General features: G+C 33.8%; 2 protein-coding genes across 2 annotated transcripts; both read right to left on the reverse strand.

Moving 5' to 3' along the window:
• Positions 1 to 523: 523 nt before the first annotated feature.
• Positions 524 to 7,347, reverse strand: LOC119641609 (pickpocket protein 28). Its single transcript, XM_038040381.1, has 8 exons — positions 7,088 to 7,347; positions 6,753 to 7,025; positions 2,715 to 2,978; positions 2,418 to 2,658; positions 2,204 to 2,343; positions 1,121 to 1,251; positions 823 to 1,063; positions 524 to 758 (listed from the first exon to the last, which is right to left on the reverse strand). Exons 1-8 carry the CDS (start codon positions 7,345 to 7,347, stop codon positions 524 to 526), a joined length of 1,785 nt encoding a protein of 594 aa, XP_037896309.1.
• A 300-nt stretch (positions 7,348 to 7,647) lies between these two features.
• LOC119641637 (ribonuclease H2 subunit B) lies at positions 7,648 to 9,187 on the reverse strand. The gene has a single exon (XM_038040420.1). The coding sequence runs from the start codon at positions 9,146 to 9,148 to the stop codon at positions 8,114 to 8,116; it is 1,035 nt and encodes a 344-aa protein (XP_037896348.1). The 5' UTR covers positions 9,149 to 9,187; the 3' UTR covers positions 7,648 to 8,113.
• Between the last annotated feature and the right edge of the window lie 8,282 nt (positions 9,188 to 17,469).

Consider the following 17,469-nt stretch of genomic DNA (forward strand, 5'->3'; position numbering starts at 1 on the left):
ATTAAAAGAAATAGAACAAGCTTAACTGTCAACTTAACCTGCATAAAAAACACATAAGACAGCAAGTAATTATAATCGGCTGGGAAAGTATCTCGCATGCCTGCCATCGTTCAAATTCGACCCATTGTTTAATTTACAGTTGTAAAGAAGTCAATGGAATAAAAATTGCTTTGTACCTCGTAAAAGGTAGTGTTAAGAAAAAACTAATCCACCGGGTCGTGACTCCCACCATAATTAATTTCGAATTAACACATTTAGCTTGACGCATTCTGCTCTCGACGCTCTTCATTTAATACCCACGTCGCTGGTATTATTAAGAAAAGATTACTCGTATTGAAAAAAAAAAAAAAATGCAATCGCTTGGAACTTGGTACAGTTTTTCACAAAGTAAATGTTTGGCTTTTATCTTTTATTATTTGTGCGTACTGATCAACAACCCATTAAACTAAACCAGATGTTGCAGAGAAATATGCACACTAAGCATTGTTCTCATATAAATTAAGTAAAACTTAAGATTAGTTATTCAATCTTGTTGAAAAAGTTTTTTCTTAATTAAACGACGTTGACGCAAATTGCTGAACAGACGCATTGTGAAGAAATAAACGAACTCAATTATACTCAAACTGGAGATACCCATAAATAGACCAAAGATACCACCACAGTTCGCGATTAGTGTGGAAATGCTAAACATAATCGTACGTTTAATCGCAGTAAATTGTGGTTCTCGAAAATATACAATAAGCCGAGCTGTGCGCGAGCTAAAACGAGAAACATATTATATATAAGTACGCATAAGACCATACACCAGAAAGGTGAACTTACTCGCTGTGCTCGTATGTTTCGCGCCATGCTATTATGGTCTTTTCCATATTATAATACGATGCCGAAATTTCAAAATCATAATCTAACGAATTACATGATGGCATGCAGTCACACATTACTTTCACATTATCATCTTTGATTTTTGCATTAGTTTGATTTTGAATTTTTAAAATCATTTCTTCTTCAGCATTTGTATAGCAGAAGACATCTTCAAGGCTACAAAATGGAATAGCGGTAGGTTCTAGAAACAATTTAAACCATAAATGGAAATCGTTGATAAGAAAATTTTACCCCTTACTTGGCATCCAATATTTTACGCAACCACATTTACTTATGGTATAATTAACCAAACATTCAATTTGGCAATTATTCTGCGAGTATGATTTGAAATAACGCAAATATCTCTCATCGTTGAAAAAACATTGACGTCTGTGAAAGAAATAAATACTTATGCTTTTATGCCTATACCAACTATTTTGGTTGGCAAGAAAGAAATTTCGGCGGATTCTCCCTGTCCCCCTCATTGCGCTCACATGGAGCTCTTAAGTCTTACCAAAGGCTTTCTTCTGGTTCTTGTGTGGGGAGATCCGTTTCCACGTTTCTTTGAATTGCTGCGATTGTTATTCGGTCTTCCAACTCCACCCGCAATATGCTTTTTTAAGAGATCGGGATAAACTTTGCTCCGCCTATTGCGAATACTATGTCCATGCGCGTGATACAGACTGATTTTCTTCTAATAAACCATATCATGACGAATTTGGGGCATACGGGTTCTAGAAAATCAGACCAGACGCTCTTTAATATTTTTTCTTTTTAAATTTTTCTTTTTCATTTCTGGTACTAAAGGTGTCGCAAGCGCCCGAAGCATTATGTTATCTTCGTCCTGACAGCGGGAGCGACCAAAAGCGGAACTTGTGTGATAGCTGCAGTTAGCCCGAAATCTCGGGCAGAACTTTAACATGATGTGAAGTTTCATTGCAACCGGTGCCTTACTCATAGGAAGGGAGAGCCTTTAGATTATGCCTTTCTCTTAGCAAATAGAGGATACGACCGTTTCGAATTCGGTGATCTATGTCTCCCTACGGGAAAGAGTAGGCCGGTATGCGACAAATTGCGGCCACAAGTATTGCAAGGATTATTATTTCCGGGATATTGAGTGTCTCACACCCCCATCGAGCGCCGTGGGGTTAAATTTTCTCTCTCTTTCTTTCTCTTTCTTTCTCTCTCTCTCTCTCTCTCTCTGTCTTTCCCTGCCTTTTTCTTTCTTTTTCCAATTATATTGACAACTGTGAGAGGTATATAACAGCAAAAAACGGATAGAGAACAAGCCCGAAATTGCCTTCCTGGCGCTCTAATACATATGTACGAAAAAAAAACTTACTTTTTCGGCTCAATATCATGTAAATTTTTCGCGGACATGACATAATGAGGTATTATGCTAACGAGCACTTCATCGTTATGTGGCACCAATATATAGTTTCCAGTCGTTAACGGTATACTCTCAGGAGAATTTAGAAAAACCTACAAAGAAAAGGAATTAAATGAAGCCCCACTTTTTCAATCTGCGTTTTTAATACTCTTCTGTATTGCATTACCTTATAACCCTGTTTGAAGTTGCGACAGCTATAATCAAAATTGTGCTCGAAACCATTTAGGATGACAACTAAGCCATTACGTGATGACGTAAGTACCATACGTTGCGGATACGAATTGAAGCCTTGACCTACATAGCCATTATCTAACGACCAAGCGCCGGTAATATTATTAAAAGGTGGTAATTCACCGTCAAAATAATTATTGTAATCAATTTTAGTTCTGTCCGCTTGCGGTATGTAACTGCAATGACAGAACTACATCAAAAACCCTACTATATTCACTCCCCCTTTATTTACTCTAATTCTCTGTACATATCCTCTACATCCAATCCATTAAACTGGTAGCAAACTCCTTCGTCTGTTAAAACATATTTGAAGAGATTGCTGCAAAAGTAAAAGCGTCCATTCCATTTACCAAATAGCATCGTTACGTTAGTTCTTACGGCTAAATCCAATAAATTTTGTGGAACATCAAAGATTAAATTCTTCGGCATATAAGGCGCAAAGCGATCAAAAACTTCGCTCTCACATGTTTGCAAAGTGGCTAGAAATCGCTGTAAACTAGATAATGTTGTGATGAAATATTTTGAATAACCTATATAATTCTAACGAAAATCTCAACTTAAGATGTATATATATGCACATATTTGTAATTTATATCTATAGCCTTCACCGAAACATGTGTGATTTGAGCGGTATATTCGCTTTGCTAAAACATTTGCAGGAAACTTCAGAGGCCCCAAAAAATATACGTATTCTTGATGAGCATCAAATTCTGAATCGATTTAAGCATGTCCGACTTTTATAACCATTCCCCTGACCGCAAAAATAAAGTTATCGGACTTCAAATTTAGCAGAAACATTAAAAGTTCTTATACGCACATGGGTATTGAAAATGGGCCAAAAGGACAGGCCCACAGTATCACGTAAACGCTTTACATGTTCTTGGTTCTAGTTATAGTAAAGACACCACACTCACCGATAGGGCATGCTCTACTAATGGCCACACTCTATCTCTTTTTCTCTTTCCCCACTTTCTTCTGACTATTACCTTGTTACACAGTGAATATCCTCCGAGAGAATAATCATATAAAAAACTCAATTTAAATTCGTCGAGACTTATTCGAAATCGGTTCTTATCATTAGCTGAACGTCTATAGATTACATTATATTGGAAAATAGACTCGAACTTGCAAAAAAATTCCTCTTTTGGATATCGTTCAGGCTCGCAAATCTCGAGTACAGTTCAGTGTGTTACTTAAACCAAAAAACGGTTTATTTGTTAAGGGTTTTACATAATCTAAATTCATTAAATTCTCCTTACCCCTTACTCGCAATGACAACGCATTAAATGAAAAATAGAAATAAAACAACAAACAAAAATTTCATAATTCAAAATACGATAACACCACGTCAACGCGTAAAACTCTTGTCATGAAATGCACAAAGAAAAGAACTAATCTATTCATATATTGGTAATTTCCTCTTAAAACTTCAGGGTTTTCTGTTCCTTATATTTTCGAACTATTATAAAGACTACTTAGCAAAATCTTAAACAAGGAACTTTAGAAAACGTCACGTCAGGGAATTTGTGTCATTTCTTTTAGTAGCGGGAGAAGTCGAAAATGCTTTTTGTTCAATCCCAAAACTCATGCTTTTCCGTCATTCATTGTGTGCACTTGTATTCCTTTCATTATGAAAATATATTTTAAAGCAAACTGCCTTATTTGAATAATTGGTAATCCGCCTGAGTGGCCGAGTAGGCAAGAGTCTCGACTGGCAACTCAATGGTCGTGGGTTCAAATCTCAAGTGCGGTAGAGTTTTTAATAAAGCCGAAAGCCTTAGATGCTAGTGCTTTAAGACTTTAGCTTTAGAATTTATTCTCTGGCTAAGTTTATAATAATAATAATAATATTTGAATAATTGGTAATAAAGCTACAGAAGACGTTATAACTATCCTTTCAAATCCATTTAAAATGTCACCTCAAATCCCTTAGTTTAATTATTGCATCATATTCTTGCGCCAACCATAAAACCCGAACTGTTGGAAACGAAATTTAATAAAATATACCGGTATAAACTCTTTAGCTAAACACTTTTTTTTCTTTTGAACCGCTAGGCTAAGCCTATTTTGATTACATCAAATCATCTTATTATAATTAATTTCGCCAGAGAATAATAGAGAAAATGAATTAAGATTTTTAAAAAAAGCATGAATAATGTTCGCTGTAAGTCATGTCGCACGTCTTAGTCCTCTGCTCTATACCAATAAAAATTAATACTCTCTTTTCTTCTCTATCTCTTGCATTCCTTATGCATGAGCTAAAATAAATGCTGAAAGATCTGGGAGAACATCATATTTGTTCCCTCTTTCTCTTCAACAATTTGATTTATTAAATACTACGCAAAATTTTAATATAACTTTCGTAAAGCTTCTTTTTCCTCAACAATTTAATTTATTAAATATTACACTAAATTTTAATACACTTCTATGAGTGAGCAATTCTCCCGCAAAATCGGTTTAGTGGTAGAAGTTTCCTCTTTAAATCTGTTAAATGAGAAATTTTCTTAGCATTTCTGCCTCGGACGTCGCCTAGCCAATCCGCATTTAATCTCTTCGTACAACTTCTTTCTGCACTTGTAAAATGACTTTTATTCGTCGCTAAAAGCCGTTAGATAGTTTTTTCCTTTACATGATTTAAAAAAAAATTACCTTGTGAGGAGAAAGGAGACAGAGTTGCTTTCAATAAATTGTAACGCTTCGATTCTGTTAAAGTGTGAATGAGAGAAATAAGTGAATAAAGCGAGGTGAATAAGTGAATAAAATGAGAAAGTGTGAGAGAAATCTGTCAAATGAGAAAACCACCCTGATAAAACCTATTCGCAAAAATAATTCGCAGCATCTACCTGTGGAAAATAAACAAAAAAAATTTGGACATAACAGTTAATAATTTTAGTTTATTTATAGAAAATTTATTTAAAAATGTAATTGCTAATATGTCTTAGCACATGCCGTTTTTAACTTTTGACTGCGTTTCTACTGAATATTTGTTGAATGTAGTAGTTTTCTGTCGTCTTTCACCTACAGCTATAAGTCGTTTTTGAGTAGATGAGTTAGTGAGTTTGAGAGTTACGTGTCGTTTTTGTGGAAATCGTGGGTCTTATGGAGGTCGTGTGTCTTTTTTGTGAAAGTCATGTGTCTTATGGGGATCATATGTTGTTTCTGCGGAGACATGTGTCCTTTTTTATTGGACAGCATTGCATACTTTATCAACTCTGTTTTTACGTAAAAGGTCAAGAATTTCATTTTTTATAAATTTTATTTCTTAAACAGAATATTAATCTGCCTGTAAACTTTGGAAAAAGGGATTTACATAAGCTTTTACATGGCAAGAAAATATTGTTTACAACATTTTATAACGCAGATAGATGAAGAATTATACTAAGCGATTTGGCGTGGGGTATTTAGTGATCGGTCTTACCTGATTTTACTGTGTCTTATATCTGACGTTACAAAAAGTCCTCACTATTACATATTTAAATATTTCTAGTGGTGATGTAGAAAACATTCGGTTTGAGCCTACCTTCCCTCTTTTTTCCGTTTTTATAACTTAGGTGTCAGATTTTATGCTTAGAACCCACAATGCTTGAAAATGCTTACGAACCCTAAATTGCAGTTTGAAATTCGTTGTGGATGGGGGGAAAGATATAGTTACGGATTGAACAGCTCAATGGCTTATCAGCACGCGTATACATCCACCGGAATTTGTCGAATTCGAGAAATCGTTTGCTGCATATGAAAAAGCCCTTGAAAAGAGTAGTAAAAAAAATTTCGATAAAATTCCGCTACAAAAAGGAGAGTCCTGTGCTAACGAGACGCCTTCACCTAACTTGAGTTTAAAATTTTCTTCAGTGGTTTTCTTTACCTTAACTAAACTTTAAGATTTTCCAATTCACTTAGTACTTTCTTCTTACATTAGCATACATGTGAAGTACTTTATAGCTTTTTTTAACATTTAAAGAAAAGAAAACCAGCTAACGGTTTTTTGCGAGAAATCAAAGACATAACAACACAAAAAATAAGTTGGAATTTATTAAGAACAATCAAAAATTTGCAGACCATTGTTCCCGAAACGTGCATTAAAATCAAAAGTGCCATAATAGATTGACTAGAAATCGCTTTGAAAATATTACCATTTAATTTTCTTAGTCGAAACTCTTTGTTTACAAGGCCGCTTAAACGGATATATCTTTTTCAAAAGCTCATATTGCTCGAGAATAATAAAATGTCTGTAAAAAAATCTAGCTGAGAGAGGGAAATTGATTTAACATACTCTTCATCGGTTATGTTCGATAGATTTTCGAATTGTTGATATTTTTCAATCTCCGACCAGATCTGCTGTGATATGTTCGCAAAGTCAAACACTTCCGTCTCCATTTTAATCTCGGGGCATATAGTGATTGTGGGAAAAGGAATTTTGTGGACGGGTACTAGCGTCTCATCAAAGCCTACTATGACTGGTGAATCCATCCATTTCAAATAACTTTCGCGTATTAAAGAAGTGGCAAAGTATAATGAAATCAACATGAGTACAATCCAATAAATTCTATAAAATAATGCTAGTATTTATTAGAAGTCTTTGCATTGGCCGATCATGCGTGAACTTACTTTTCATAGAATGGTCTATGAATTTCGAAAATATAACGTATACCGTGAATTGAAGTGCTTTTCGAATACTCCGCTAATAAGCCCTTAAAAGCATCCCAACGACTGCCATATTTGATTTTTGATTTAATAATTATATCACTGGGCACATCACTTAAAGCCTTAGAATTAATGCTTAACGAAAGTTCATTTTCACTAGGCGCACTAAGAAATTCTGACTCCGTTTTCGGAAACTCTTCACATTTGTCAGAATCCGGAAACATTTATATAACTTTTCTTATTCTTAAGCCAATATGATGCGTTAACACTAAAAGTGAACATTAGTTTATGACCGCTTTTATAGTTTCAGTATCAAATGCAAAATGGGAGCGTTAACTTAATTATTAACTTAATTACTTCAGGTGCCGGTCACATTTGCAAGTGTTAGCTACCTCCAGGGACATTTAAAATAATTAAACGTTTTAAATTAATACACACAATTTTCATACAAGTGTAGATCATAATTTCGGATATATTTATTTTGCAAAGAAAACATTTTAATATTAACAAGCGAATTATTTATATAATAACAAAGTTATTTCCATTTTAGTGTATGTATATCTTGAAGTCAGTGCGGCCAAACATGAAAGAAGGGACATTAGGACAGTTTGAGCGGTCTTCATTTTTTTAGGGAATTTCTTATCATTTGTCCCTTACCTTAATTGAACTCTAATTTCTTAACAATGGCGGCTAGATGCTATACTTTGTATAAAGTGAGCAAACCAGCACCAATTTCAGTCTTGTTTTGTGGGTGTTAGCTAAAAACAAATTTTTAATTTTTGTCTTCGCTCTTGCAATGACGATCCAAGAATGGTTGGCTAAGTACATGTATTACTAAAACAACTTTTATGATGGTCCAGAATATGTATGTATAAGACGAATTCTAAGCATATTTCTAAATGTTACAAATAGAATTAAAAGAAAATTATAGTAAAGTCTAGTATTGAATATCGGGTAAAAACTGATCCTAAATGGTAGGAAAATCTTTAACTAAGTAGACTTCTTAGAAAAGAATGATGCAATACTTTTGCTGCCTTTCGCTCCCTTTGCAAATTGCTTCTCCTTAGTACTTAAAATACGTTCTTTGGATGATAGCTTTTCCTTTACAGTTTCCCGCTTATCGTCACGACTTTGGCTATCTGTCAACATTTGTCGATTATCCTCAAATATATCCAAATTTGTTGAATTGTTTGATGACCCCTTTACAAGCTTTCGCTTTTTACTGTTGCTGCTACTCAGATTTTCCATTGATTTTCTTTTTTGCATAGACTTTTCCGTCAAAACTGGATTCTTCGATGGAATTTGCATATGTTGGACAAGTTCTTCATAGAAATCTAGCGACAAATAGGTGCCAACGTAATCGCAGGCGCTTTGTATGTAATCCATTTCGTTGATTATCTCATCAGTAGCCTTTTCACTGCGAGCATAATTCTGCGAAACAGCGCTGGAACCGCAATAGATTCCTTGCTTTTTTAAAGCTTCAATTACATTTTTCACTTTAATTGAAAGCCAAGCCAATGTTTTTTCATGATTATATTTGTAATAGCAGACATCATTCACAACTTTAACATCAGTTACGCACCTTAATAGTTCTGGTTGTACAAAGCATGTCAAAAGACGTGCCACTGTTTCGTCCTCATCATCGTGTATGCTATCCAAAGCCATTGCTTTATTTGTGCAATGTTTTCTTAAATGCGGTAAAGCGAAAAATGTCACATCTATTTCAGCCGTTATATAAATACGACCATCTGAGCAGACTTCGTCATTGATAAACCAACTTCGTCTTGGTTCAGCAAATTGAAGTAATTCCATTATATCTTTATCATCACGAGTTATGAATAAAGTTGCTTTATCTTTACCAGGATGAAAGAAACGTTCCAACACCAAATTTTGCGTGCTATCATTAAAAATTTTCTCTGATATAAAGAATACTTTTTTTAAAACATTTACGCCCAATCTCTTCGATTGAAGTTTCCCATCATCTTCCTCAATTTTGTTAGAACGTGTTACTCTCGTTTCGCTCATTTTTAATTAGAAAATAAATAAAAATAAATAAAAGAGTAATTTTTATTGTTATTTACGCGGTAAACGCAATATTTTTTCTTCTTCTTTGTTGCCATTTGCATAACATTGTTACCAGTTCAATTTATTTCAATCTAAGAGCAATAGGATGAATAGACGGCCGAAGAAACAAATACTTGTTTTAATACAATTAATTTCGTAAAATCTTGCTTCTTTTCCTTTTTTCGTTTTCCTACGTTCTTCTACGGTTTCCACAAGGAAAGCAGCAGCACTAAGCCAACAAATAAAAATTTCATCACTTTTTAAACAAATTCTTAAAGTAAAAAATAGAGAGTAATAAATTATTTTATAAGAAAATAAAATTTTTGAAGACTTAAATTTCATTTTGGAATTTTTGACTAATTTTGCGCAATTGCGTTTGATTGCGATAGTTTTTACCACTTTAACAGATTGCGGCACTTATTTCTGCCACTTTAAGAGCATTTAGTTTCAGTTCAAGAGTTGCAATTTATTGAAAGCAACTCTGTGCCTTCTGCATTCTCAACATGTTTGTAAACCATCTAAAGGAAAAAACCAGCTAACGGATTTCAGCGCAAAATCAAAGCCAATTTACAAGTGCACAAAGAATAATTGCGAAAAAAAATTTCAAAATATCGAAATATCGAAAATATAATAAAAGAAGTTTTACGAAAATTATTTGAAAAATTAGTGTAGTATATAATAAATTAAATTGTTGAAGAGAACGAAGCTTTATTGAAATGTTTTCTTCTGTTCAACTTAAAAGTTGTATTTTTGATGAAATTTGGTACATCAACATGTTTTAGCCCAGGGATGAACTCTGTTAAAAATGATTCGGATTAGATCACTTCCTTGACCACTCCACAAATAAAGCCTTATTTTAAAGAGGTGTTATGTGAAATGTGTATTAAACAAAGTGGTGTACATTTTTAAATTTTCATTTTATCTGAGGAAGGGACAAATTAAGGAGCAATAGGTTTTCAGATTCACGAACCAAGTCATTGACGTCCGTTACTGAACTGGCTGGTAATTTTTGTACACTTTCCGGTATTATATTTCATTATAAAAATTCTTTTGAACACTTTATCATAAAATTAACTATTGATATTCTTTAGTAAATATTATACTTATTTTTTCAATTGCAAAAAAAAATTAAATGTAAAAGTTCGTAATTCAGTCAATTTTACATATCGACCTTCACAATGGATTATGTTTGCTATTTTAACATTTTTAGATTAATGAAAAAAATTTAAAATATATTTTATAATAAACTTTTAAAAACATATCCTGGCGTTGTGCCCAGTCACTAGTTTTAAGAGGAACGCATTGTTTTGTGTTCATCGCCGATAAATTAATGGGCGTGGGTATGCGAGATCCGGCCTCAGACCAATATAACTTTCTTTCTTGTTGTGATTAATGTAAGTTTATAAAAGTCTATTTCTTAACAAGGTAGCTGCATATTGTCATGAAACCTGTGCACTTGCGGCGTTTGTAATGATGAATGAATGTTAAATTAGTAAGTGAACTGTCACCTATGCTTTATTTCATTACTTAACGCAATGACAGTGGATAAATAGTTTTGCCTGGTATCAATACAGCAAAACGAATTGATTATATCCGCGGTTTCTGTTGGAGTAACCTGCGCTTCTTTAAAGGAACTCGAAAAATTATATTCTTCATTGGTTTCTGCATGTGCCAAACTGCTCTCTGCTTAACTTTTAATTTCGTTAGAGTTATGTCCTTTCCTTGCGTTTTCCAAATGGCCTTTTGAGATTTATTAACGTTCGCTTGGTTTGACTTACACCTTGCGTTTCATTGGTAGCCTCTTCCATTCTCCAGAAGCAGAAATGCCTGCTTCTTTATTAGCATTCTACACTTTGATTGTTCTCTTCAAGCCATTCTACGATGGCAGTCGGAAAAAAGAGTAATTTTTACCTTTAAGATTTTCGGCGGGTTTTTTTGAGTGGACCTATAAGCCGCATTCCTTAGCTTGACTTAGTTCATCTAAACTCAAAAACTCAAAAAAAAAATTTGTTAAATTTAGTCATAAAACTTTGTAGAAGTGTTGGTTTCCGCAGAATACCATGAATTGCTTACAAGTAATTAAATTGTTGTTTTTTTACTTTTTCATGTGTTATGCTTATTATTATACTCGCTGGGTTAACATGACAGAACGCTTAAATTTCTTTCGCAGATTCCTCAAATCAAGATGTATTATCTATCTAAAGATACATTAATTCTGAACAAATATGGTGGACACGACGACCTGGTGTGTCTTAATAACACCAGGGTATGACATAAAAGGACTTGTAGAATAGAATGCACCAGGGGAAATGTTTTGATCCTAAATTATTGATGGTGGATGTTACGACGTGGTAGGTTAAATTTTCTTAACAATAGCTTTTCGTGAGGTTTGATCGCATTTGTTTTCTTACAACAATAAGTAAAGGAATGAATCGCCAAAGATTTTGATGTACTACGGGCGACGCTCTACTACCTGTACAACAAAATGAAAAGTCGTTATCGCGCACCCAAAAAATTCATTTTTTCCTTATAACGCACAGAAACAACCTTAAAAACAATATAAGCTATATACATTCTTAGTCAGTTCCAAAGCCGGATTGTACTTAAACTAAACTAAACTTTTCAAGGCACACGCCTACAACTCCCACATGTCTATGCGACAAAAACTTTTTAATTCAATATAAATTTTTGCTTTATGTCCCTTTCTTATTTATAATATATTTCTATTTTTTTGGTAATTTTTCACTGGACTTCAGTGTTTCACCAAGATCTTTGTGCACTTGTAAAATGGCTTTGATTTTCGCTAAAAGCCATTAGCTGGTTTTTCCCTTTACAAGGTTTATAAAAAAAGATAGCCAGTGTTGAAAACAGAGAGAGCATATTGTTGCTTTCAATAAATTGCAACGCGTCATATCTGTTAAATGAGAAATTTTCCCCTTGTCAAAGTGGTAGAAATTTAAGGATTATTCAGTTAGATATTCAAATATGCACTGGGTAGCTTTGCACGACGCCAAACCTCGTTATTGGATATATGATAATTAATACAGTTTCATTCTTTTATTATAAATGCTTACCGCAACCAAGGATATTTTTGCCTTTGTCGAGCAAGAGCTTCTTTAACCCTTTTGCATGTAAGCAGCATAAATAAAATGTAGCCAAACAAATTTTTGCGGTGGTTATTATCGTTGCTACAGGAGCCTGTTTCTCTGAAGAAATCAACCCGCGATGCCACCGTTGTCTAATCGGGTGCCAATGTTTGGTTCCACCACATGTTGCTGCATAGCTGTGCACCTTTTGTGTTGGAAAGGCCGACTTCAAGTATTTGCTGGTGAGGGTCAAGTTGTCTCTTGGCGCTGGTTTTCCTGCATCAATGCTGCATTCACCAAAGTAGAGGGGCATTTTGCATTGTTTTTTGAACGGAAAGATCTACAATATTGTTACTGCCTGCAATAGGTTCGTTATTGTCCGTCCCGCACACATCAGCACTAATTTTTCGGCAACTCACCGGAACATACACAATGATGGGCGAACGATGCCCGTTCTCCTATCAAGCTTCTTCAATTTACGTCTGAGCATTGTGAGCTTTTGCCTAACTGTCTCCGCATAAACTACAACATTAATTTTTTCGCTAAACTCTTCTGCTATCTGCTGCCGAATAACGATTTGCAGGCTGGCAAGTTAAATACAAATTGTGAGAGCTGTTGCGAAATTAGTGAGAAACTGGACTAAAGACGAATGGTAACGAAATGAATAATGAATATTTCATGATCTTTATAGACAATTATACACACACAAGAAAACTGTAAAACTTATAAGATAAATTCTCAAAGGATAGATAGTGTCCTCCTTTGCAGTTGGTCTCCTGCTTACTATTTATTCGGAACAATTCCCGCTTAATTTTTACTCCATGTAAAAATAACCACTTTTCCTTAAATGAATTTGGGAGAAATTTCACATTTTCTTTGAAAATTACCTCTTCATCCTCAAGAAAAACGTTTTGTTCGGCTCACATATTCAAACTATTAAATGCTTAAATTAAATAGAATGAAAAAAGTTTTCCTTTCATATATTTACAAATAAGTGTTTCGAGGTAACAAAAAAACTGATAACATATTTATGTTCACTTTAGGTTGAATCTTGGATACGCAACGTATTAAGCAAAGATATAAAGGCAAAAGCTCCATAAAAATTTGCACAGTTGCACGAAATGAAATGACAAATTTTTTACGACAACTCCTATTGATTATAAATATATAAATATTGTAAGAGAATTCTAGACAAACGGTACGATTCTCAGGTGGGCCTCCTTTTCAATACACGAAATAAATATACTCACTTTTAATTTGTTCAATATCTTGAACAATCTTTATTTCTTCAATTTTTACACCATAATTGTTATTCTGTTTTTTATTATTTTTTTGTTTTTTATTTAAAACATATTTTAATTTTTTTACAATTTTTCACTCTATTTTAACTTTTCCAACCACTTATTTGATTGCACAGAAAACCGTTAGCTGGTTTTTTTTCTTTACAAGTTTTAAAAAAAAATTCTATGTGTCGGGAACAGAGAGAGAATAGAGCTCCTTTCAATAAATAAACGCCGACGCTCTGTCATGAAGAAAAAGAAGAATAAAATTATTCACCTGTTCGTACTTTTCGGTTAAAAGTCCAGAGTTGCCCGTCAAAATGCATGCAAACTTAAAAATGTAAAAATTTATGCTTTAATCTCTGTTACAAATATAAAAATTGTTAAAAATTACAAAAGTCTTATCTTAAAAATGATAAAAAGGCAATCGCAAAAGACCAACCTCTATTAAAAGTATTTACTTTATGCTTATTTTTATTTTTTTTGCAAAAATTACCATGTGTTAAGGATAGAGGGAGAAGAAGTCTAGCGTTACTAGTCAAAATGCTTCATTCCAAAACCCTCATTGTTTTCCTAATACAGTAAATTTCTAAATGGAAGAAGAAATTGCTATAAAATGGAGCTGAAAATAAAGCAAAAAATAACACGAATATTATTACATATGTATGGTATATGTTATACAAAAACATTATATTAAAAACATATTATCTTATAAAACATTCATTAAATTATATTAATACATATCTAAAGCATATTCGATTCGTTTGTTTTTTTTCTCTAAGCACCACTTGGAGATTTTAATTGTTAATGTGGCCATGGCGAGGTAACAAAACGCAATCAATACAATTAATTTTATCGGCATCGGAGAACCAAAAGGTGTATCTGTCGAAGTTTCTTCTCTCTATTATAATTAATCTGGATATCACATAAAAGTTTATTATGGTGTGTTTGGCACTTATTCGCCCTATGCGAATATTATGTTTCCTATAACAAACCCATCGCCTCTTTATATAAACAAAAATAATGGTATTGGAGTTCGCACAGAAAAGCCAGTGATTGAGAAAATAGTTGCCTTATCTCTAGAAGATGTATACTTTGGTTGCGTCATTTTAATGCACGTCTGGCGCCGGGAATTCGTCGATAAATAACCGTTCTAAGTTTGTTTTCGTTTTTCAGCAGTTGCCAAACGTAAATTTTAAATGCGATGACTTCGAGTCGAGACGCACAGATCAAGTCCCACTACACGCGAATTACGTGTCCAATGCCCAATAAGGCTTGTGGGTTTTTTTCTTCCCTCCTTCGCAACAACGTAAAGTTGTTCTCGTACACTTCCAAGAGAATATAGAATATCTTACATATCACAAGCATGTTAACTTCTTTATGACTCTCTGGAAGTAATACCATCGTAAGTCTGTATATCATCTTATAAAATCCTATCAATCAACAAAGAAAACTATAATGAAGATCCCTGTAATTTTATCAATAAATTTCTTTAAACGAACCGCTGCAAATACCTGAATGACACCCCAGCTATAGTATGTATTTGGATAGTCTCGAAGAAGTTGGCCGAGAACATCATGGAATTCTTTATCCTATACCAAAAAGGAAAAAGAACAAGCAACCTATACCAAAAAGGAATAAGAACAAGCAACCTACACCAAAAAGGAAAGAGAAACAAGCAACTAATACCAAAAAGGAAGAAGAACAAGCAACCAATACCAAAAAAGAAGAAGAACAAACAACCTGCACCAAAAATATAAACGTTTGATTTTCTCAAATTTATGTATAGATTAACTTATATGTAGTGAACGTCATTTTTTGGTTGTTCGCTGTTTGCTTTGAGACTCCAGCATTGTTATTGTTTACGATACTTCGTTATGGATGCGTTGATTATGCATGCAAAGTTAATTGGGGACTGACTTAAAAAGGCGAGATGTTAAAACCCATCAAAGTAATGAACTACTGAAAGCAAAACTCAGCGACGGGCATTCTCCATGTAAACTCCTTAACGCTTTGTAAAAAGTGCACATTTAGTCTAAAGAAAGCTTAATATTAGTTTGGGGAAAAAGAAATCCATTATTTTTATATGAACTTCAGGACTTTATTTAACATGCTTCGGATTGTCCGATTTGGGTCAAATATGCACCGTTTTGTTGTATGATTTGTTGCCATTTTAAAGGTAACTTCAAAATGCATCTCTCATAGAAGTCATGGTTTCTATTTGCAAAAAACTCTAATAGTCGATTTTCACAATCCTCCCTAGATTCCAATTTTTTATCATTAAAGAAATTTTACAATGCAAGAAAAAGATGACAATCGCTTGGTGCCAAGTCCGGACTGTATGGCGGATGCATTAAAACCTCCCAACCAAGCTCCCGAAGTTTCTGGCGAGTCATTGTAGATGTGTGTGGCCTAGTGTTGTCCTGGTGGAACACGACACCTCTCCTGTTGGCCAATTCTGGCCGTTTCTGGTCAATCGCTATCTTCAAACGGTCCAGTTGTTGACAGTAGAGATCAGAATTTAGCGTTTGGCCATATGGAAGCAACTCATAATAAATAATCCCCTTCCAGTCCCACCAAATGCATAGCAAAACCTTCCTGGCCATTTGAGGTGCTTCACCGCTCTTTGACCACGATCGTTTTCGCATAGGGTTATCGTATGTGATCCATTTCTCATCTCCAGTCACCATCCGTTTAAGAAATGGGTCTATCTCATTCCGTTTGGCCAAGGCTTCGCAGATGGAAATTCGATCCATCATGTTTTTTTCTGTTAATTGGTGTGGCACCCAAACATCGAGCTTCTTTTTGAATCCAGCTTTGTGTAAATGGTTTAAAACTGTTTTATGGTCGATTTTTAGCTCCTGGGCGATGTTACGACTGCTAACATGCCGGTCAACTTCGATCATTTCTACGATTTTGTCGACATTTTCGACGACCGGCCTACCTGTGCGAGGTGCATCTTTAACATCAAAAATTCCTGAACGGTTTCTACGAAACCAAAATTGCACATAATTGGCTGTTACAGTATCGGAACCATAAACACCATTCACCATTTTAGCCGCCTGGCTTGCATTTTCGCCTTTGTCAAAGAAAAACTGTAAAATGTACCGAATTTTCTCTTTGTTCACTTCCATTTTTAACACGCTGTAACTCACAACTGAATGCACCAAACAAAAAACAGCAAAAGAATTTTTTTTACTGCGAAATGTACAGTGTGTAAATGTACAATATCGGAAATTGTTTGATCGATAATTTACGAGAAATCGATCAGTGCAGCCATCTACCGAAAAAATAATGGATTTCTTTTTCCCCAAACTAATATTTAGTGAAAGGCAACGGTAAACAGGAATTATCATATTCTTACTGTCCTTGTTTATCGGGAACAACCACCGTAAGAATATTATATATAGTAAGTAACTAAATCGACATTGTTTGATTTTCGAAACAAAAAACATGACACGTACGGCATTGGACATGAAAGGCATAAATTTTAATTTCCAATGAGTAAAAAGTGCTGAATTTTTATGTATTTATTGTATATTTATTTATTTTAAACACTTTTTGCAAAAGCATTTTTATTAAGATTTCATTTTGTTCTTCTTGTGGTTGTTCTTGTTGTTCTTGTTCTCCATCATTATACATAAATTTTAATTTTTAAATATTTTTTTTACTTTGAAATAATTGTGTTTTTTCTGCTCTGTTTCTTTATTGATTTAATCTTTTTTTTTCATTTTGCATTAAATAGTTTTTTTTCAATGGGAATTATTTAATTTAAGTATTGTAATGCATGTAATTAATTACATATATATGTGTATATATACGAAAAAAGTAAAGATTGTGTGTATAATAATGTTTTTTTTTTTTTTTTTATTTAATGAATAAAGAAAAAAATAGATATAATCAATAAAGAAACAGA

Source organism: Glossina fuscipes, unplaced genomic scaffold (genome assembly GCF_014805625.2).
Source record: "Glossina fuscipes isolate IAEA_lab_2018 unplaced genomic scaffold, Yale_Gfus_2 155, whole genome shotgun sequence".
Classification (NCBI taxonomy): Eukaryota; Metazoa; Arthropoda; class Insecta; order Diptera; family Glossinidae; genus Glossina; species Glossina fuscipes.

Bases quoted from the DNA above. Each gene is read 5' to 3' on its own strand.
- LOC119641609 (XM_038040381.1), bottom strand. From the start codon at position 7,347: ATGTTTCCGGATTCTGACAAATGTGAAGAGTTTCCGAAAACGGAGTCA. The intron at 7,026-7,087 runs GTAAGTTCACGC...ATTATTTTATAG, and splicing joins CATAGACCATTCTATGAAAA to AATTTATTGGATTGTACTCA. The intron at 1,064-1,120 runs GTAAGGGGTAAA...AATTGTTTCTAG, and splicing joins CGTAAAATATTGGATGCCAA to AACCTACCGCTATTCCATTT.
- LOC119641637 (XM_038040420.1), bottom strand. From the start codon at position 9,148: ATGAGCGAAACGAGAGTAACACGTTCTAACAAAATTGAGGAAGATGAT.